The following is a 23445-nucleotide window of genomic DNA, read 5'->3' on the forward strand; positions in this document are numbered from 1 at the left end:
TCAGAGAAAGTGCTGTAAAAGTCATTGCTTTGTAGGTTACAAAGGCAAGGGTCTTGTCCCCCCCATCCCTGCCACTCAAAAAACCTTTGTTTACACCCCCACCCCAACCCTGGATGAATTGGTGGGAGAATGTGGAAAAGAAATTACTGGCCTCTGGGTGGAGTGTGTGTCCATGATAAGAGTGTCCATAAGGCCACTCTGGGTAAGAACTGGAATGGGAGTGTCTGCAGTACCCTAGGTGAGACATGGGTGCTTGAAGGTTGAGTCTTGGATCCAAATTACTGGAAATAAGATATAGTACATCATCTGGAGCATGTTGATATTTTGCATACTACTTTTTAATTTCTGCATTAGGCAGTATTTTCTCTCCCATCTAGTTTTAAGCTGTTAAATTGTTTTATTTGTAATGTTTTATACAAACGTATTGTGTGTTTTTTACATATATTGGTTGACGATGTTGTTGCTGCTGCTGCTATTTATTTTGAATTGACCTGATTACACCAACACCTTCCCAGCCAGGAAGAATACATCCCTCTCATCAATTTCAAGAAACAATTTATTTTAAAAATAACAATAAACACAGGCACTCAAAATTTGCAGACAAAATGTCAGTATTATTATCATTAAGTATATAAATTGCTTTATGAATCTGCTTTAGTGTTTTATTTTTAATGGAGCAAGCAAACAAATATTATATTAATTATATTATATATTAATGGCTCGCAGAAGTGGAATGCTGAGGGTAGTTCATTCGGTGGAGCGCGAGACCCTTAATGTCCGGGTAGGGGGTTCGAGCCCCACGTTGGGCAAAAGATTCCTGCATCGCAGGGGGTTGGACTAGATGACCCCTGTGGTCCCTTCCAAATCTACAATTCTATGATTCCTTCTTTGGGGGAGTCCCAGGGCTGTGTGTGCAATGGAAGATGGGGCGGCGGCGGCGGCGTCATCCCCGGGATTCTCCCCTCCCGCTCCATCCCTCGAGCGAGAGGCTTCCGGACTACAGCCCAAATCAATGGCGGACTACGCCTCCCATGATCCCACGCGAGCGCCTCCTCGGAGCCCGTCCTGGGAGGGGAGCGCAGGCGCAGTGGCCGGGCGGAGACTCGGCAGCCGCAGCCTTCTACGTTTCCTCTCCTTCTTCGAAAAGGTTGGGAGAAATTCGCCGCCTGGCTGGGTGAGTCCTCCGGGGGCGACAAGGGTGGTCGGGGCGGGAAGGGCGGGGTGGAATTAGCCGGACCCGGGCGAGGATCTTGCATCTGGAGGGGATTTCTGTCACTTTGGCCGCACTTTGGGAAAAGTTGGGGGGTAAGATTCCTGCCTTGCCGGGGTTGGACTAGATGACCGCGGGGGAGCCCTTCCAACTGCAGAGCTCTAGGTGAGGCGGAAAGAGGAGGGAGCTAGCTGCCGTTGTGGGAAAGCAGGCGTAGATGATGATGATGATGATGGTTATTATTATTGATTATTTAAAAGGGTGGTATGCACAAGGACAAAGAGTCAGTTGAAGCTCTCTTCTGGGGGAGCAGTTGCTGTGCAGATCCAGCAACGCGGAGTAGGATCCGGAGTCGCTCCACTTCCACACCCGCTTCAGTTCTTCCCCCGTGCCTCCCTTCCCCACAGCTCTTTTCCTCTGCAAACTTGACAAACTCACACCCAGGAAGCTCAACTCCACCCCTTGTCGCATCGTGAATCTTATCCACCCCCCCTTCTCCGTCTGCTCTGCAAGGATTTCCTCTCTCTGACTACATGCCGGCTCCCCAACTCAAGGAAACTTCCTTCCTCTCTCTCTCTCTCTCTCTCTCTCTGAGGGGAAGAAAGGGGGGGAAATGTTTTGCAAGTGGGGTTTGGTGTTCTGTTGGATGCTTTTGTCTCCCCACCCCACCTTGGGCTTTTCTGCTCAGGACTGCAGCGTGCAAAGCTTAGGGGTGTGTGTGGTTTTTTGTCACCAATATGATTTCCCCATAAAGAGGACAGATGTGTCACTTTTGTTCCGCAGCTGATTAAAAAATGGCCAAGAGTTTAATGGCAGGTGAGAGTGAGCCTTGTTTTGCCGTGGTGCCTGCCTCCCCTTGGCTGTGGAACATTTTGTACTACGCCCAACATCTTGGTACAAGCGAATCCTCTTTTGCTTTTCGGTGTTTCCATTCCTGTTGCATGCAACAAAAGATCGCTCTTTGCTTTACATCTGTTCTAGGTGTGCAGGGTGAATGGAAAGGGAATCCTTTCTCACCACGGTCCAGAGTGAGCAACGTTTAATTTAGACTCTGGACTTACTAACCTTAATGCCCTTCCTGTTTCCCCAGTGCCGGCTGAGGTGGTAATGTAGGAACTAGGAAGTGACTCACACTATATCTTTGAAACACATTCTTTCCCTTGAAGAATTCTGGGCACTGCAGTTCGCAAAGGGCTGCTGGGAACTGCAACTCTGCGAGGGGTAAACTACAGGGCCCAGAATCCTTTAAGGGAAAGCATGTGCTCCGATTGTGCTTTAAAGGTGCGATGTCTGCATAGCCTTGGTTTGGAACACCTTGTGCAACTGATGCTCCTATATCTCCACCCTATAATGGTCATTCGGATCCCACCAAATTTTCTGGGCACATCTGTAGGTGTGGATTGACATTCCCATCTGGGGGTGTGAGGTTAAAGACGAGGAGCTGTCCCTGCCCCTCTCAAAGAAGTACATTATATTTATTTTTATTTCATTTCCCATTGGGTGAAGGAGGGCAGTCCTACATGCCTATCTGAATGTTTGGATTGGCTTTGTGCTGGCATGCTATTGAAAATGCTTTTGGGAGAGTAGGGTGCTAGAAGTGAAAATAGTACTGATGTTCCATGATAATCTGCGTAAAGAGTGTTTCTTTGAAATATGGTCAGGTGGTCTTAAAGGGAAATGTGCCATGGAAACCCATCATGTATGCCTCGTTGGCATCAGACCTTTCTCAAGCAGCTCAGCAGGCTGAGGAAGGCTAGGGGCTCCTTGCATGAGGCGACTGAAAAATACAGCAAATAAACAATCCAAGCCTATGGCTATCGGGCCTGTGCTTAAATAAAAGACTGGTCTATCACGGTGGCAGTTAAACAAACAAACAAACAAACGTCCTAGAATAATAGAATCACAAAATTCTGGAGCTGGAAGGGACCATGCGGGTCATTTAGTCCGGCCCCCTGCAATGCAGGCTTCTTTTGCCCAAGCCGCACCTCGAACTCGCAACCCTGAGATTAACAGTCACGCTCTGCTGATGGAGTTGTCATTGGCATCTGTTTAGTGGACTAGAAGAGTTCAAAGAATGTCAACAGTGTCTATTGAAGTATTCCCATATTTGTAAGGTGTTGCTTTCAGAAGTTGGGGTTATATCCAATGCTAGTCCAGACCCCATCCGCACTAAACATTTCAAGCATTATCATGCTACTTGAAACAGTTATGGCTTCCTCCAGTCTTGGGAACTGTAGTTTGTTATGGGTGATGAGAGCGGCTAGGAGACCCCGATTCCCCTCACAGAGCTGTAACTCTGAGGGGTTTAACAGTCTATCCCTCTTCCCAGGGAACTCTGGGGATTGTAGCTCCTTGAGGGGAAAAGGCGTCTCCTAACTCTCAGTACCTTTGACAAACTAAATTTGAAGTGCTGTGACACTCCTTCAAGTATTGTACAGATGGGACCAAAGTTAATGAACATGACTAACTTCTGTTTAAGCAGATGACTAACTGAGGTCCAGGAATTTCACTGGGTGTACTATGAGCAGAACTTGGTTTGATACAACCTTGAGATCTCCTACTTACTCTTTTCTTCTGCTTGTATTATTGTGCTACAGTTTCAAACAAGCCGTTTTACCTTCCATGGGACTTTCTAAAAAGCTGCACAGGTATGTGTGCCGTCCCCCCAGGTATGCCGACTCAGGAATGCTCACCTGATGTGGCGTGCCTAATAAAATGTTAGGTGTGCGCCGTCACTCTTATTAATGCAAAACAGTTCCGGTGCTGAGTGGCGTAGCTGAGTAGAAACAGGAAATAAGAGCATTCGAAAGGTATGTTTGGCTTCTAGAAATGGTACTTTGAATGGCAGGGCTCCCTCCTGTCTCTAGGCTCTGTTTGCTATGTAAATGTGTACATACTCGAAATGTTTCCATAATGCTTGGGGCATCTCCTAGACCAGTTTGTTTGCTTTGGCCTCCGGAATATAAAGTTCAGCAGTGGGACGGTTGTGGAAACAACCAAAGCGATTGTCTTTCTTCTTTTAAAGATAAACAAACAGTGGGAAGAGAACGGGTTGGCAGGCAAAGCACCCAACCTTAGTCCTCGTGATGCTGGATGTGTCCCTCACGAGACTTTTTTTGAGTGGTGCGTTCTTGGGAAATCTTATAGCAAAACCAGATGTGAGGAGTTGCGAACTGATTCCTAAAGGAGACAAGTTATCGCTGCTGGAGGAAAGGGGAAAGGGGAAAGGGAAAAATCGGTTCAGGCCAAAATACAAATTTAAAAATAAATAAATCTGGCTTGGGATACCTAGAATCGCAGAGTTGAGAGGGAACCATGATCAACCAGAAATGTCAATTAGGCTTACACTCTCCCCCAGTCTACCGATGGCTCAGCCCACACCACGGATGTGTCACCTCAAGTTCAGGGACCAAATGTGGCCCTCAAGCCCTTTCAGCCTGGCCCTCGTGACCAGGGGTTGGCAACCTAAGGCCCATGGGCCACAAGCGGCTCATGGGGGTCGTTTAACCGGCCCATGGACCTCCACCGCCCGCTCTGTCAGCTTCTGTGCGCCGGGCTAAACTGGCGCGGAGCAAAGTGGGGACCGCCTTCCGCGACACTGGCCGGCTTCCCATTGGCTGCAGGAAGCTCCCGCAGCCAATAGGAAGCTGCACATGCATCCTCCGCGCCGCAAGGAGCGCAGGAAATAGCGTTTGCGCATGCGTGCCCGCACACTCCGGCCCACCGCGGCGTCTGCGGGACCGTGAACTGGCCCAAGCCACAAAAACTTTGCCGTTCCCTGCTCGTGATTCTCCATGGACCTGTTTACGCACCTGTTTGCACACTCAGCAAATGTTTTCCCTCTAGCTGGAATGCATCTCTGAACCCTGATAATACTTCACTTTATTTTATTATTGAAGTTTCCACAGTACAATTAGAAAGAACAAACCAATCTACAAAAAATTAAAGAAAATAAACCATGGAAAGAAGAAATGGAAAAAGAAACTACAAAATCCTCTTTCACCCCTATATCTTAACTTTCATCCCCTACAGAGGAAGGTGTGCTCTCCCCTGAGCTCGTCCCTCTCTTGTCACAGCCTCCCACCCTGTGAGATCTCCCCTTACCCGCCTCTCACACGGGGTCCTCAAACTCCTTCTCCTTCATCTGTATACAGTTCTTACCAAAATACGAGAGAGACAACAACAAACTACAACAACAACAACAACAAACAACTACCAAGGGAGAGAAAAATAGAGAGAGGGAAAAAGAAAAGACTTCCAGCTAGCCATCTGTCAGTTGTGTATGCAATATTTCTTCCAAATAGTCAAATGCTCAATCTGCGTTATTTGATTGTTCCTTCCTTTGCTGGAAGTTGTTTTTTCAGCCTTCTACCCGGTACAGTGGTACCTCAGGTTACATACGCTTCAGGTTACAGACGCTTCAGGTTACAGACTCCTTTAAGCCAGAAATAGTGCTTCAGGTTAAGAACTTTGCTTGAGGATAAGAACAGAAATCGTGCTCCGGCAGCGCGGCAGCAGCAGGAGGCCATATTAGCTAGAGTGGTGCTTCAGGTTAAGAACAGTTTCAGGTTAAGAACGGACCTCCGGAACGAATTAAGTACTTAACCTGAGGTACCACTGTACTGTCCAGTTCGTTTACGAAAGTGTAAAGAAGATTCTCCAGTTACTGTCTTCACCATTATAAAACATTCCGTCTTTATTCTTTTATCTCCTTCTCCAAAAGAAAAGCTGGAGTTTTTAAAATCTGTGTTGGTATATTAACACATAGTAGTTCAGTCGCTTTATGAGCTTCGTTTGCGTCCCAGTCCATTTCCTGTGTCATTTCCATCCGAGTATCAGTTCTGTACCTGATAATGCCTTCTGATGGGTGGCTGTGCATAGAAAACAGCCAGCTCTACCAAGATAAAATATCTTCCTCCACCCACTTTTGCCCGAGCCCCCAACCACCACGGGCAGGCGTCCGCCAGAAGAGAACATGGCCCACAGGTTGAAAAGCGTTCCCCATTCCTAGCCTGCGCAAACCAAAACTGAGCAGAGAACAATTGCACCACAACAGCATTGGGCCATCTCCGGGCCTCCCAATGTTGTCGGGCTACAACTTTTGACGGCCCAGCCAGCGTAGACCAGCTTCTTGGACCTGGGGAGGGGCAGGGGAGGGTACAAAATGTGTCCGTGTCTGGAATAGAGAGTCGTGAAAGAATGCTGGCAGACTGTGGTTGGAGAGAGGAAATGGAAAATCACTGTGGGTGGGTGGGAAGATGCAATGGAGTGTCCTGGGAAGGGGATTGCTGGCTGGTTGGAAGACTGAACAGGAGACCATTTTTGCTGAATCAATAAGGCAGATTTTTATGGCACAGCTGGAGCAGGGATGTCCGAACTGTTTTCCTGGCTGGTGAAGAGTTAACGCTGCTGCCAATGTGAGGGTTCTCTGGTGAGAAGGTTGGAATTGGTCTCCCTTAAGCAGCTGGAACCTTTTCAAGCCTGTGATTGATGGCGGAAAACTGATAAACTTTGCCTGCAAAAGACCCTCCCTTCTTCCATTGAGGTTCATCCAGAGGCTGATTGGAATAAGAGGCGGACCAAAAATAAGGACAACGTTTTGAGGCTTCTTAGTTCCAAACCAGCTCTTGTTTATTTGCCTCTGATGTCATTTTCTATTTTAAAACTTCAGCAATGGGGCTTTGTTTTGCAAAGATCCTCAGTAAATTTGGAAGCCCTGCCCGCCTTCTAAAGAGAAAACAATTAGGACTCTGTAACTCTGCAGGTCACTCGTCTCCAGTAACCTCTTTGTAGCCTTGTTAGTGCCTGAGGTCAAGGGGTCCTGAGTGCATGTATTTTGCATGCCTCTACTAAAACATTTATTTAGGTCTTAATTCAGGACAAATAGCCGCAGTTCCGTTGCTGCAGGTAGATAGCTCCAAAGTTTTCAGGCAGGGGACCGAGAAACTCTGGAACATTGCTGCCAGTCCAAGTTCACTCTACATGAGTTAGATGGACTAATGACTCAGGCCTGGTATAAGACAAATATGTTTATCTAAAGCAAGTTTCTATCCCTCATCGTTGCAGAGGAAAAACTTGAATATGCTATGCATACAGGCCGCCGTTTGAATCCCTGGTATCTTCAGCTTTTGGATGAAAATCCACAGGTGAATCACATGCTTTTCACGCCAGGGGCCCTAGGTTCGAATCCTGGCATACTTGGTCATTATTATTAGCATTTTCATTGATGCATTGCTTCTCATAGTGTTTTAACAATGAAGTCACTGATGCTAAAAGCACATTAAAAAAAATAATCAAGTCTGGTACAGATAGTACTGTAGGATTTGGAAAGATCACAGAGCCGCTTCCTGGGAAAGTGTAGTTTACTAAGGCTGCTGAGCGTTGTTAGGTCACCTCTTTCCCTATCACAGAGGTACAATTTCTAGAGTGCTTTAACAGTCAGTCCCTTTCCTGCTAAATGTAGGTCCCTGGATTCTTGGGGGTGGAGAAGCCATGACTAATACAGTGGTACCTCGGGTTACATACGCTTCAGGTTACAGACTCCGCTAACCCAAAAATATTACCTCAGGTTAAGAACTTTGCTTCAGGATGAGAACAGAAATCGCGTGGCGGCAGCACAGCGGCAGTGGGAGGCCCCATTAGCTAAAGTGTTGTTTCAGGTTAAGAACGGACCTCAAGAACGAATTAAGTTCTTAACCTGAGGTACCACTGTACTGCTTATAGTGCAGAGAGCCCTAAGTTCCTGCAAGAGAACATTGTAAGCAAAGCATCACCTGATCAGGGTTTTCTTTGGGGGGGGGGTTGCTGTCGGCTGCATCTCAGTGTGACATGCATCCTGAACCAGTCTAGTGTTTGCCGTGTGTTCAAACTGCTCAAAATGGGCATCTCATAGGATAGGGGATGCTGACAGACGAGGAGCAAAAATGATGGCAGCACTGATAACCAGATCACATTGTAGCGCAAGAGATGCTGTTATTCCATCTGTTTCCAGATATTAAAAAAAATGGGGACCATTACTCACTTTGGGACGTTTAGTGATTCTTTGGAATAGAATGATGCAGGTGTAAGATTGTGATGGAGCTCAGAAATAAACTAGGTCCTCCTGTGACAGTTTGGCCAACTGTACCAATGCTTGATAAGAGAGAATAAGGAGGCCATTGTGCCAGCCTTCCTTTAAAAATAAAATGTTGGCTGTTTGTCTCTAGTCCCCAGCACTTGTATTGGAAAAGGTTCCCTTCTCCTCCCAGAGTATTGTGGTCTGGTCTGATTATAAACAGATTTGCACTACGCTGGGAGAAGGAACAGAAACAGAGCCTAGTGTTGACTTGGCAAATGGATAGGCAGTTTGGCAGCCAGCAATGCTGTGGTCATTAGCTACAGGAAGCCATTTCCCTTTTAAGATGCTAGCTCACATTGGAATGGGGGTTTGGGAGGTGGGGAGAGGCCCTTCCTCTGATGGGAGCAGGAACTTTTGTTTGCTTTCTAAGCTTTTCTCCCCCCCCCCCCCAAATCCGACAGGGATGTTGCAATGGCAGCAGTACCACAGTGTTGCAGCGCTCATGGAGAACAACTGTGGCCCAGTGGTTAGTGCATCTACTTTGCATGCAGAAAGTCCCAGAAATCTGGAGGCAACTGCTGCCTGTCAATGTAGACCAGGGGTCAGCAAACTTTTTCAGCAGGGGGCTGGTCCACTGTCCCTCAGACCTTGGGGGGGGGGGAATGAACAAATTCCTATGACCCACAAATAACCCAGAGATGCATTTTAAATAAAAGGGCACATTCTACTCATGTAAAAACATGCTCAGACCTTATGGTGAAAGGCGGATTATTATTATTATTATTATTATTATTAATAATGCACTCTCCATCCTTCACGAGGCGCACCATTCCAGACTAACCTGGCCCAATTCAAGCCCATTTCCAATACAGAATAGAATTTCCATTCCTCCCACAATATCTTATTATATTTCTATCCTTTGCATCCAGGAGGCGCTGGGTGGTTTGGGGGATTTCCCCCGCTCCCACTGTTATCTTACAACAATCCTGTGAGGTAGGTCGGTTAGGCTGGGTAAAAGTCACCATGCAAACGGGTGCCTTGCAGTGCAGCATCCTGGAGAGGGTGACAAAGTAAGGTGGCGTGGGACTCAGTGGCGATGTTTAAGTGTATAACCCAGTCTCCACAGCCGCAAAGTTTTAAGAAGATGGTGGGAAGGAATACAGGGAGATCAAAAGAAATAATTCCGAGTCTCACCGATCTGAAAAAGATACCGCATGTTCCTAAGAGAGGAATCACGTGGATGCCTTGACTTTAGACCTGTCGTTCATCTCAGAATCTCCACTGGGTGGGAAGAGGCGATACCTAGCGAACATGGAAGGTGATGGAAATGCAAAGCAGGGATGGGGGACCTGTGGCCCTGTAGATAATGTTTGTCTACAGTTCCCTTTAGCCCCGGGCATCATGGCCAGTGGTAAAGGATGATGGGAGTCGTAGCCCCAACAGTATCTGCAGGGTGCCTTGTTGGCTACCCCTGGGTTGAGGCATCTCCAAAGGCAGTAAAGGATTGAGGTTAAATCCTGACAAGACAGAAGTACTGTTTTGGGGGGACAGGAGGCGGGCGGGTGTGGAGGACTCCCTGGTCCTGAATGGGGTAACTGTGCCCCTGAAGGACCAGGTGCGCAGCCTGGGAGTCATTTTGGACTCACAGCTGTCCATGGAGGCACAGGTCAATTCTGTGTCCAGGGCAGCTGTTTATCAGCTCCATTTGGTATGCAGGCTGAGACCCTACCTGCCCGCGGACTGTCTCGCCAGAGTGGTGCATGCTCTAGTTATCTCCCACTTGGACTACTGCAATGCGCTCTACGTGGGGCTACCTTTGAAGGTGACTCAGAAACTGCAATTAATCCAGAGTGCGGCAGCCAGACTGGTGACTGGGAGCGGCCACCGAGACCATATAACACCGGTCCTGAAAGATCTTCATTGGCTCCCAGTACGTTTCCGAGCACAATTCAAAGTGTAGATGCTGACCTTTAAAGCCCTAAATGGCCTCGGTCCTGTATACCTGAAGGAGCGCCTCCACCTCCATCGTTCTACCCGGACACTGAGGTCCAGCGCTGAGGGCCTTCTGGTAGTTCCCTCCCTGCAAGAAGTGAGGTCGCAGAGGGCCTTCTCGGTAGTGGCACCTGCCCTGTGGAACTCCCTCCCAGCAGATGTCAAGGCAAAAATAAGCAACTATTTTACTTTAAAAAGACAACTGAAGGCAGCCCTGTTTAGGGAAGTTTTTAATGTCTGATGCTGTATTGTTTTAATGTTTGGTTGGAAGCCGCCAGATGGGCAGGGTATAAATAAATAATAATAATAATAATAATAATAATAATAATTATTATTATTATTATTATTATTATCAGCTGCTGGAGTGACTCTGCCCAACCACACTGGCCATTGGTTCTCCCTAACAGGAAATGCTGTAACAGCTTCCTGTTCAGGCTCGGGTGTTTCCTGAGCAATAATCACTTTGCTTTGAGTGGCCATGCTCACAGCTCTTTCTCCCTGCCTGGACCTCTGCTTCCCACTCAACAGCTGTCTCTGGTTTCAGACCTGTTTGTATGCCAGCGGCACTCAAATTCTTGTTTGTATACCTGACACCTTATTTAGAGAGCTGCCGACTTTCACTTTGTATAGAAGTTGGACGCAGCAGTGATTTATTTTTGCTGCTAATGGGAAAATAGCAGGATGTGAGTAAGCACATGTCTGTAACATAGATGTCAGGTTAATGCTGATCGTTGGCTTACGTTCTTAACTGGTCCTTGACTTGCAAGCAGATGTCACAATCTTGATATTTCCTGCCCCCTTCCCAAAATATACAGAATTTACCGGCAACCGACGCAGTTTTTGATATTTACTTTATGTATGATACGTTGATATGAAATCTTATGTTTTGGAGCAAGGGAATGAAATCTCCGACATTTGATCCCTGGAGTCAAAGAGAACATGGCCCAGTGGGTGACATATTGGCAAGATCAAATAGTTAGGCACTTCCTTTAAAGTAAACAATGACGTTCAAAGAAATCTGTAAGCCGAGCTCTAATGGAATCGAGTAAGAAAGCAGCTTTGGACTTGAGTGAGCAGGATGTAAGGGAAACTGTGTAATCAAATAAGAGCAAAGTGATAAAATTATGAAATGCTCCCAGATTCACATTAGGGCAATGCCTTCATTAGGCCAATCAAAATGCCACAGAATGATTTGCAAGCTTTTGAGTTCTCCAGGACTCTTAATCAAGAGTAATTAAAATGGGTGGGGTTAGAGCAATGGAGTCTTGCCCGTAGCACTATTAAGTGCTGTGCAAGTTTCAGGTTGTACCTGGGATGTCTGGGGAGGAGAAACACACAGTGCTTGATCCACCATCTTTGAACATATAATAAATTCCAGGTGTTGTACCCAAACTAAGTCCTACTTGGAGCAGACCCACTGAAATGAATGAGTCTTAGTTAGTTGTGTCCACTCATTTCAGTGGGTCTGTTCTGAGCAGGACTAGCATTGGGGACAAGCACCGCTAGCTGTTACCCAGATTCATCTCCATCCTTAGGTTAAATGCACAGGTTCTTTTGTAGGTGAAAAACAGGAATAAAAAGAAGGTAGGCAGCTTTTAATGAAGCTGCGGGTTATTTACAGCAGGTGTGTTGAGTTTTGTTTTGTTTTGTTTTAAAAAAGTCAAGTGAAGTCAAATTGGGTAACTTCTCTATGGTGGCGGCGAGCTTTTGGCCTACCAGATGTTGCAACAGCACCATCAAGCATGACCAATGGCCAGGGAGGATGGGAGTTGTTGTTCAGCAGCGCCTGGCAGGCCAGAGATTCCCCACATCCTGTAATAGATGGAAGGAATATGCTTTCCAAATGAAGTCTCCTTGTCTGGTGGCTTAAGATCCCCTTCCTTTAGTTTAGGATCCTGTTTCTGAATGGCTTGAATTCTGCATTCTCCAAGTCACCCCAAAATCAAAGGGATCCATCTTGGCAGATAAGGGAAACTATGATAAAGTGTGCTTGCTCTTGATAGCTGAATTGACTCTTTGGGTTGCAAAGGAAAACAGTGGAAGGGAAAGAGAAGTGGCTACTCCTACTCTGTGGCATGCAAGAAACCATTCCTTGTTTCAGCTGCAGCGAGAAAAGGGTTGTCGTAGAAAAAGATGTGGAACCTGGTGCAGAAAAGACTAAGTTTGTTTATTTCAAATAGGCAACACATTTTATGAAAAAGTTCTTGAGGGCCATACAAGAACATGGCTGTATTGTCTACTACTGAGCTGAGGAACATCCCCCCAGATGTGTTTTGGAGACCACATCTAACCCCAAGTTCTCAGCTGTCCATCCTTGTCGTAAGGCAGACATGGAGAACCAGTTATCCATGTTGGGACTCGGATTCCCATCAGCCACAGCCAGCAAGGCATGTGATCAGGCAGGATGGGAGAAGTAGACCGGCAGCATTGGGAGGCCCATAGATCTCCCCACCTTTCCCTATAAAGGTTTCTAGGATCATAGAAGTGTAGAATGGGAAGGGGCCTCCAGAGTCATCTAGTCCAACCTCCTGCCATGCAGAAATCTTTTGCCCAGTGTGGCCCATGATCCAGAGATTAAGATGCTCTAGCGACTGAGCTGTCTCTGGGGAGTAGTTCATCTCTTCCCTCCCTTGGTTAGCAGTAGAGACTGGTCCTTTTGGACAAAGGGGGGCACTGCCCCACCAACCTCCCTTTGCCCCCAGCCAGCTGCCACCTGCCTGCCATCTTACAGCCAACCTGCCGCCCTCCAAATGTTGGGCTACAAGCTCCATCATTCTGGGCATTGGCCATGCTGGCTGCAGCTGATGGCAGTTGAAGTCCAAAACATACAGGAGTTGGGAGAGGCTGATAGAACCAGTAGCTAGCACTGGGATGCAAGCGACTCAGCGGGGAAAATGTTTTGCTGTTTTTGCTGACTCGTGCACCTGTGCTTGTGTGTGATCCGCTTTGAATGCAGCCAAGGTTTCCTTTGTGCGCCTTCCAGATTCAGACTGTGAAGGTGACCTTGAGCGTGAACAAAATTAATAAAGGGTTTTACAAAGTTTCTGTATGTGCAGCTGACTTCAAGGTCCTGGGATTTGTAACTAGTGTTTGAAGAGTAGATAAATTATCTCCTCCCTGTTTTTGCCTAGTATAGTGTCTCTGGAGTTTCCATTGCTGTTCTAACAATGAAAGTTGTGTATTCAGTTACTGTCTTAAGCCAAAGGTTTTCTTCTTCTTCTTAAATGCAGCAGTATGATATGGTAGGGGAAAGGGGTTTGTGCATTTTCTGGGCAATGCATGCCCAGCAATGCAGATAGGCGCTAGATTTTAAACAGAAATCTGAGATGTGACCTGACTTAAACTCAGACAGCAGATCTCAAACTTTACCCTTAAGCTTCCTTAGGGTCATTTCTCACTTGACCTTCTGCACTCGAGAGTATGGATGTCTGAATACAAAATGCATGAGCCTCTCATGCGAAATGTGCACTTCTTGCTGGCGTTTTATCAATACACATATACTACTTTTCCTTGTGTATCATCCTGTTCAAATAAACTTACTGCAAAGCAGGGTGAACGTAACATCAGTTTGTTGAGTTTTGCATTTATTAGATTTTAAAAAAATAACTTGCTCTTCCTCCCAAAGGATCATTGGATGGCAAAGAACAATCAGTAATGCAAACAGATCCTAAACAACATATCAAAATACTTACAAATGGGCACATTTAAATACATGTCTTTAAAGTGTGTGGATTTAAAATATTACGACATCGTAGTTGGGAAGGGATTGGACATCCTCACCTTATTCAACAGAATAAGAATAAGAACCATAACAATAACGCTGCTGATGAAAACGATTTCCCTTTATTTTCCCCCAGTTCTGATTTGAAATTAAAGGGCAAAAGGCAGGAGAGGAGGCAGAGGTGTAGACTTAAAATAAAATGTACGTAATATGCTGTAAGAGAGCTGTGTTTGGGGTCTCCCCTGGCACTTTCAAGCAGCATTAATAGCAGGTGCATTGATGTGCAGAAGGTGGTGGGGGCGCGCGCATGCACACCAGACTATGGAGGTCCTGATTCTCCCCCTGCCCTCGGCCTTGTTTTGCTGCTTGAAGCTGCCCCTCTCAAGCTTCTGTTTGCACCACGAAGCAGAAAGTGCAGATCTCAAGCCTGAACCAGCATCTTTCAGGTTCACAGCTTGGGGGGATGTAGAGAGGTTTCAGTTAGGACAGTGATGTACAAAGAAAGGTCTAATTGCCTCTCCTAGTGTTGCAGTCCAGATCTAAGTTGTGAGGAGGGTAAAAAGGTAAAGGTAAAGGGACCCCTGACCATTAGGTCCAGTCGTGGCCGACTCTGGGGTTGCAGAACTCATCTCGCTTTACTGGCTGCTTTATTGGCTTCCGGGTCATGTGGCCAGCATGACTAAGCTGCTTTTGGCGAACCAGAGCAGGACACGGAAACGCCGTTTACCCTCCCACCAGAGTGGTACCTATTTATCTACTTGCACTTTGATGTGCTTTCGAACTGCTAGGTTGGCAGGAGCAGGGACCGAGCAACGGGAGCTCACCCTGTCGCGGGGATTCAAACCGCTGACCTTCTGATCGGCAAGCCCTAGGCTCTGTGGATTAACCCACAGCGTCACCCGCGTCCCAGGGGAGGAGGGTACATGGCGGTAATTAAGCTTTTTAAATGATTATGATGATGATGCCGAGGTCTAAACAGGTCTTCAGCATCACCTCCTGTAAAGTCCTTTATTGACTCTGAATTTCCTTGTTCAGGATGTCCTCCCCAGCCAAATGTGGGACCTGAGATGGTTGATATTTGGGTGGTGGGGCGGCACACTTTACGGTGCTTGGGTCTCATGCCATTTAGGACTTTTCATTCTAGCGCTAACACCTTGAATATGCCCCATTATCTCACTGGCAGCCAGTGCAGCAGCAGTAATAATAATAATAATAATAATAATAATAATAATAATGGGTATTAGTAACAGCAACACAGGCAATGCTCTTTTTGCACAGGGGTTATGTTCCGGACTCCCTCGCTCATTGGCATAAGAGTGCGCATAAGCCTGCCCTGTTCCGTGCTTGCCACACTCCCGTTCTGCCCTGTTCCGCCCCTTTTCCTGATGTATTTGTGGCATTTGGGGGCTACTTCCGGGTTCAGCTCATGTGCGCCATTCGGACCTGCCTAAATCGCTCGTTGCCTGTAGTTTATTTTCTGCCATTGCAGTTGGAACGGCTGCTCTTCACCATCCTAACTCTCTTGAACGGCCTTCTGTTTGCACACACCGCTACCCAGCAAAGTGCCCTTGTTGATGAGTTCTTTGTCCCTCTTTCCACAGTTCCTGTTAAAAATAAAACCCAGGTTGCCAGCCTTGCCGTACACTTGACAAAGCTGCTTGCCCCCTCGCAAGCTGAAGTGATGGCTCTCCCCTTCCGAAAAGACTTGGACAAATACAAGGACCTCGATGAGGATGAAATCCTGGGCAAGTTATCGGAAGAAGAGTTGAAACAACTGGAAACCGTCCTGGATGATCTCGATCCAGAGGTGTGTTTTTGGTCAGCGGGACGATTCCCTCTGTTTGAAAAAGTGCTTATCCTGCTTTCTCTTTCAGGGTAGCTAATGCTGCAAGAGAGTGCAAAAAACAGTGGCTTGACACTACAAGAAGCCTGAATGGAATGAGTCCATGTGTTAGTGCTGTTGCACGAACTGCAAGTCCCAGTAATTAATAATAATAATAATAATAATAATAATAATAATAATAATTTATTATTTATACCCCGCCCATCTGGCTGGGTTTCCCCAGCCACTCTGGGTGGCTTCCAACAAAACACTAAAATACAATAACCTATTAAACATTAAAAGCTTCCCTAAACAGGGCTGCCTTTAGATGTCTTCTAAAAGTTTGGTAGTTATTTTTCTCTTTGACATCTGGTGGGAGGGCGTTCCACAGGGCAGGTGCCACTACCGAGAAGGCCCTCTGCCTGGTTCCCTGTAACTTGGCTTCTCGCAGTGAGGAAACCGCCAGAAGGCCCTCAGCGCTGGACCTCAGTGTCCGGGCAGAATGATGGGGGTGGAGACGCTCCTTCAGGTATACAGGACCGAGGCCGTTTAGGGCTTTAAAGGTCAGCACCAATGCTTTGAATTGTGCTCGGAAACGTACTGGGAGCCAGTGTAGGTCTTTCAAGACTGGTGTTATATGGTCTCGGCGGCTGCTCCCAGTCACCAGTCTAGCTGCCGCATTCTGGATTAGTTGTAGTTTCCGGGTCACCTTCAAAGGTAGCCCCACGTAGAGCTCATTGCAGTAGTCCAAGCGGGAGATAACCAGAGCATGCACCACTCTGGTGAGGCAGTCCGCAGGCAGGTAGGGTCTCAGCTTACGTACCAGATGGAGCTGGTAAACAGCTGCCCTGCACACAGAATTGACCTGTGTCTCCATGGACAGCTGTGAGTCCAAAATGACTCCCAGGCTGCGCACCTGGTCCTTCAAGGGCACAGTTACCCCATTCAGGACCAGGGAGTCCTCCACACCTGTCCCCCAAAAACAGTACTTCTGTCTTGTCAGGATTCAACCTCAATCTGTTAGCCGCCATCCATCCTCCAACCGCCTCCAGACACTCAGTGACTAGAGTGCAAACATCTTTTCAATGGAAAGCAAATCCTGGGGGAACCTGGGGCATCTTGGCTGTTGCTGGATTCTCCACTTCCATCAGCCCCAGGCAGCATGACCAGTGGTCAGGGATAAGTGCCATGTGGACAACCCTGCCAGATCAATCCAAATGCTCATCTGGTCCAGCGTCTCACAGTGACCAACCAGATGCCTGTGGGAAGTCTTTAAGCAGAGCATGAATGCAACCGTGCTCTCCCCACTGTGATTCCCAGCAACCAGTATACAGAAAAGGAGGTAGAGCAGGGTTTCCTCAATTTGGGTATCCAGCTATTTTTTGTATTACAATTCCCATCATCCCCGACCACTGGTCCTGCCAGCTAGGGGTGATGGGAGTTGTAGTCCAACAACAGCTTGGAGATACAAGTTTGGGAGAAACGCAGGTACAGCATGGTGAGAGTTGTAGTTCATCGACATCTGGATGGCCACATCTGGAATGGCATGTGCCTTGGATATGCAGGCGCAATGGATTTTAAGCTATAAGCAATAACGGGTGTGGATTCCAGAGGAAAAAGTCAGCAGATTGTGTGCTGCAACATCATCTCTGATTCACTTTCCACACGTAGCACTCTTTTCACACCCAGAAATGGCCTATCCGTGAGCAAGAAATAGGGTGCTCACAGAATGGATCCGGTTCAGTAGAAAAATGCCAAAATAAAAACAATTTTGTTTCAGAATAAATCCAGCGCAAAATATTATACATGTATGCACATTGCGGGTGGCGCTGTGGGTAAAACCTCAGCGCCTAGGACTTGCCGATCGCATGGTCGGCGGTTCGAATCCCCGTGGCGGGGTGCGCTCCCATCGTTCGGTCCCAGCGCCTGCCAACCTAGCAGATCGAAAGCACCCCCAAGTGCAAGTAGATAAATAGGGACCGCTTACCAGCGGGAAGGTAAACGGCATTCCGTGTGCTGTGCTGGCTCACCAGATGCAGCTTGTCACGCTGGCCACATGACCCGGAAGTGTCTGCGGACAGCGCTGGCTCCCGGCCTATAGAGTGAGATGAGCGCACAACCTTAGAGTCTGGCAAGACTGGCCCGTATGGGCAGGGGTACCTTTACCTTTTATGCACATTGCGGCCTAGGACCCTCGTACCTACAGGACCGCCTCTCCTGGTATGCCCCGCGGAGGACCTTAAGGTCCATAAATAGCAATACCCTAGAGGTCCCGGGCCCTAAGGAAGTCAGATTAGCCTCAACCAGGGCCAGGGCCTTTTCAGCACTGGCTCCGGCCTGGTGGAACGCTCTGCCTCATGAGACCAGGGCCCTGCAGGATCTGATTTCTTTCCACAGGGCCTGTAAGACAAGAGTTGTTCCACCTGGCCTTTGACTTGGAATCAGCCTGATCCCCTCCCTCTTTTTCCTTTTCCTTCTGTGATGGAACCCCTATTTGGGGACTTCCCTGGCTTTTCTGGCCCACGTAGGACCAGTCTGGATAGCTGGCCTTGGTGAAGATTTGACGTTTTCTCCCCCCAAACAGTTTTTGATCTGGGCTTCCACTGAAATGAGGCTGCATTTTAAGTTGTACTTTAATCCTGTTTTTAAGTTGTATTTTAATCAACTGTTTTTATACTTGATGTTAGCCGCCCTGAGCTTGGTCTTGGCCGGGGAGGGCGGGGTATAAATAAAATTAAATAAATTAATATCAGCATCGGGATGTATCCCAGTTCCTGCCAAGTGGAAGAGAGTCTTATGTGTGTGTGCTCAGGGAGGGGTCTAAAAGTACGTGCACCAGAAGTAGGACGTGATGAATAAATGCAGATATTATCATTGTGTTAGATCTGTCCTCAAACTTGCAAGTCTCATCCTGTCCCAGGAGATAGGGCTGATGCAAGGAAACATGATGGTGGTGATGGTTCTGTTCCCGAGACAGGACCCGGGAGGATTTGGCCTTTTCAACCCCTTCCTAAGATACCTGCGTGTATTTTAATGGACCGCTTCTGCGGTTTGTTGTTTTTTGACGAATAAGAGCGGTAGAAGCCTTGTCGTTTTCGTTTTGCAGAATGCACTGTTGCCTGCAGGGTTCCGGCAAAAGGACCAGACTTCCAAAAAGCCCTCCGGTGCTTTCGACAGAGAGAAACTCCTTTCGTATCTGGAGAAGCAAGCGCTGGAACATAAAGACGTTGAAGATTTTGTCCCGTTCACGGGAGAAAAGAAAGGTAAGGATGCCTCTCCCCAGCCCCACTGCCACACCAGGCACAATGGTTTGCGCAAACTCGCCCTGAAAACTAACTGATGTGAGTTTACTTCCTCACCTTTCTTCCTTGCTTCTGCTGCAACTGGTAATGCTTGGCTTGGTAGTTGTACGTAAAGATCCAGTTTATTTACTTTTATATTTAAAATAAATTTTTTTATTAGGTTTCTCAAATTAAAATTTTACACTCACGTATCAACATACAATATAAAAACAAGAATCCTCAGAATCTCCTGGACTTCCTCCTCCTCCCCTTTGTGGGTCCTGTTGTTAGTCCTTTCCTCCTGCATCTTTTATAATAATTCAAAACTTTCGCATCTCCATTATATCCCAAATTCACCATTAAACTACAAGTGCTATGCCAATCCCACTAACGATTTTAGCTGTTTACAATGATTTCTAAGATAGATTATTAAATCCCCCCCCCTTATTAAAATTTTGGTCTTCCTGATTTCTGATTCTTCCAGTCCAGTCATTTTTGCCGTTTCAGCATAGTCCATCAACTTGATCTGCCATTCTTCTCTGGTAGGGACTTCATCTTCTTTCCATCTCTGGGCTAGTAGCATCCGCGCAGCCATACTCACGTATGTAAATAGTATTTTCTGCTCCCTTGGGATTTCAGTACCTAGAAGTCCTTTAAAAAAGGCTTCTGGGTTTTGTTTTTAGAAAAAGTTATTTTAAACATTTGTAAAGATCCAGTTTAAACCTTATAGCCCCATCTGTCTTCCGAGGAATGAGACAGAGAGGAAGTAGTGTGTGTGTGTGTGTGTGTGTGTGTTGACTCTTTCACATGTATGAACTGGGCCTCGGATGTGCATTTGCCTGCATGAATCGGAGGTCCTCGGGAAATTCTGCTTTTCAGTATCGAAGCGGAGAGGGCTGCTTCTCCAAAATGAATAGAGCACTCCCCTGCCCCTGTCGTAAGCGGTCGCTAAAACTTGAAAGCCTCACCCTGTCCCAGCTGTTGGCGAACATACAATGAGCCACTGTTGCTGGTGGAGAGGGCTGATGCAAGAAAACTTTCTTTCGCGGAATGACATTTGGAAAGAAAATACAGATTTCATCCACGTAACAATGGGAGCTTTGTGGCAAAAAGCATTGTGACTATCAAGAAGGCATGCAAACAATCGTTGTCTGCTGCAAGCGTTCAGCTCGAGGACCCAGAAGGGTTGGGGAATTGATTCCCTACTTCAGAGGTGGTGAGCTTGGGCCAAGCGGGAGTCCTAAATTGACCCGCAAGCCTGTTTTCCTGAAGCCACACCCACCTTTCCTATATATATATGCCGTCAGGTGTAAGCAGTGCCACATGTATGTATAAGCTAAACAAGCTATAGCTTAGGGCCCCACTCTCTTGGGGGTCCCCCAAAAATGTAAAGGGAAAAAAACCCTGGATGTACATTTCTAAAATATAAGATAAGTTCAACAATCACTTTGATAAAATACATTTTGTTATGTGCAAATGGCTTTAGATACCTATTAGGTCCATAAAGTACCATATAGCATATATTCAACACAAAGAACAGTGACGATCTGTTATTGACAAACGACAGCTGGACATATAAAGGGCCCCATTACTTTCAGTAGCTCAGGGCCTCATCAAACCTAAATCCGGCCCTGGGTGTAAGGCAAATAAAGATGCGACTCCTTTCCAGAAGCAGGCTTTGCAGGCACCGCTTATCATCTGTCCCTTTGCTTGTGTGGCTTGAGTTCACATCACTGCTGGTAAAGGAAGTGTGGTTTTGCAGCTGACCGTCAGCACTTGCAAACCGTTCTTCGTTTGCCCACATGATTTGATTCATCTGATTTCACCTGCCTGAGAACCCCAAGCCTTTGTGGCTTGAAGTCTACTTGGCCAGTTTTTCTGGCTTCCTATGCTACCTTAGGGACATGGGTGGCGCTGTGGGTTAAACCAACACAGCCTAGGACTTGCCAATCAGAAGGTCGGCGGTTTGAATCCCCACGACGGGGTGAGCTCCCGTTGCTCGGTCCCTGCTCCTGCCCACCTAGCAGTTCGAAAGCACGTCAAAGTGCAAGTAGATAAATAGGTACTGCTCCAGCGGGAAGGTAAACGCCGTTTCCGTGCGCTGCTCTGGTTCGCCAGAAGCGGCTTAGTCATGCTGGCCACATGACCCAGAAGCTGTCTGCGGACAAATGCCAGCTCCCTCGGCCTATAGAACGAGATGAGTGGCGCAACCCCAGAGTTGTCCGCAACTGGACCTAACGGTCAGGGGTCCCTTTACTTTTAGAATAGAAATCACCCATGGACGTCCACAGGGCAATGCAGTGCATTTTGCATTGATTGCCTTGTTTCGCAACCCAGGATTGCTCAGCTGCAAGCCAGTCTGTTGTAAGCCAGCATCTAGACAGTGGGTTCCTAGACTTTTCCCCTGCACAGCCCAGTTGAAAACTGCTGAGGGTCATGTAATGCACTGTGCTAGATGCTGTATGATTCTCTATTGCCTCTGTTATTTTGGATCTGTTGTATTTTATTGCAATACAGTTCCATATAATTCAATTAGCTACCAGATGTTGTGTTTGATTTTTGGCACAGGTTTTTTTTTTCTTGCACAAGTATGTGAAATAAATTGATTGAGCTGATTGTGTTTATATTCTGCCTTTTCTCCAAGGAACTCAAGGTGGTTTTCCCTCTCCTCAGTTAATCCCCACAGCAACCCTGTGAGGAAGGTTAGACTGAGAAGCCGTGACTGGCCCAAGGTCACCCAATGAGTGTCATGGCTGCATGGGGATTTGAACCCTGGTCTCCCAGGTCCTAGTCTAGCACTCTAACCACTGCACCACAACGGCTCTCTATGATTTCTGGTGCATAAATGCGTCATGTTCATCTTAGCCTTGATTTCATTCAGTTTTTTGTATCAGAGCTGGAGTCTAGTTTTCCCACCCTGGTTTGTACACACTTCAGTGATACTCAGCACACATAGTATCATAGAATAGAATAGAATCATAGAATCATAGAGTTGGAAGAGACCACAAGGGCCATCGAGTCCAACCCCCTGCCAAGCAGGAAACACCATCAGAGCACTCCTGACATATGGTTGTCAAGCCTCTGCTTAAAGACCTCCAAAGAAGGAGACTCCACCACACTCCTTGGCAGCAAATTCCACTGTCGAACAGCTCTTACTGTCAGGAGTTCTTCCTAATGTTTAGGTGGAATCTTCTTTCTTGTAGTTTGGATCCATTGCTCCGTGTCCGCTTCTCTGGAGCAGCAGAAAACAACCTTTCTCCCTCCTCTATGTGACATCCTTTTATATATTTGAACATGGCTATCATATCACCCCTTAACCCCCTCTTCTCCAGGCTAAACATGCCCAGCTCCCTTAGCCGTTCCTCATAAGGCATCGTTTCCAGGCCTTTGACCATTTTGGTTGCCCTCCTCTGGACACGTTCCAGTTTGTCAGTGTCCTTCTTGAACTGTGGTGCCCAGAACTGGACACAGTACTCCAGGTGAGGTCTGACCAGAGCAGAATACAGTGGCACTATTACTTCCCTTGATCTAGATGCTATACTCCTATTGATGCAGCCCAGAATTGCATTGGCTTTTTTAGCTGCCGCGCCACACTGTTGGCTCATGTCAAGTTTGTGGTCAACCAAGACTCCTAGATCCTTTTCACATGTACTGCTCTCAAGCCAGGTGTCACCCATCTTGTATTTGTGCCTCTCATTTTTTTTGCCCAAGTGCAATACTTTACATTTCTCCCTGTTAAAATTCATCTTGTTTGTTTTGGCCCAGTTCTCTAATCTGTCAAGGTCGTTTTGAAGTGTGATCCTGTCCTCTGGGGTGTTAGCCACCCCTCCCAATTTGGTGTCATCTGCAAATTTGATCAGGATGCCCTTGAGTCCATCATCCAAGTCGTTGATAAAGATGTTGAATAAGACCGGGCCCAAGACAGAACCCTGTGGCACCCCACTAGTCACTCTTCTCCAGGATGAAGAGGATGACCCTTCTGACACTCTTATGCCAAGTTGTTGGTGTTTTGATATGAAACATGAAATTTATTGCGATCAGAGACCAGCTTGAGAAACACAAATGGAACTACAATCCCACTAGCAAAACAAACATTTAAAACAATATACAACAATGGATTTTAAGTTTAAAAATGTGATAGGCATATAAACACATAAAAACTTTAAGATAGACAACCTTAGAGAAATGACCCCGAGTCGCCCGTGGATCCGAGTTTGGGAATTTTCTTAACAAACTAGATTGAATTGGGGGATGGTCTGCACCTACAGATCTGTGTGCAGAATCTGGTGACAATCCGGGTCGTCTTGTGGGTTTTGATATGTGCATTCTCCCTCCCCAAAAAAACCACTCTACTATGTGATC

At 46.9% G+C, this 23445-nt stretch overlaps 1 protein-coding gene across 2 annotated transcripts in view; it reads left to right on the top strand.

The window, feature by feature from the left end:
- The first annotated feature begins 1079 nt into the window (after positions 1-1079).
- The window catches only part of LOC308462657 (tropomodulin-3), a 50980-nt gene continuing 28614 nt past the window's right edge, over positions 1080-23445 (top strand). Inside the window, exons 1-3 of one of the 2 annotated variants that reach the window (XM_080980510.1) lie at positions 1080-1174; positions 15582-15787; positions 18909-19065. In XM_080980510.1, the coding sequence (XP_080836636.1) occupies positions 15662-15787; positions 18909-19065 (283 nt within the window). In that variant the 5' untranslated portion in view covers positions 1080-1174; positions 15582-15661. Of the gene's footprint in view, positions 1175-3835; positions 3859-15581; positions 15788-18908; positions 19066-23445 lie in introns of those variants that run through there. The other variant, XM_080980511.1, reaches the window with a different exon arrangement.

The sequence above is a fragment of the Podarcis pityusensis genome (genome assembly GCF_964106645.2).
Source record: "Podarcis pityusensis genome assembly, chromosome: 14".
NCBI classification, from domain to species: domain Eukaryota; kingdom Metazoa; phylum Chordata; class Lepidosauria; order Squamata; family Lacertidae; genus Podarcis; species Podarcis pityusensis.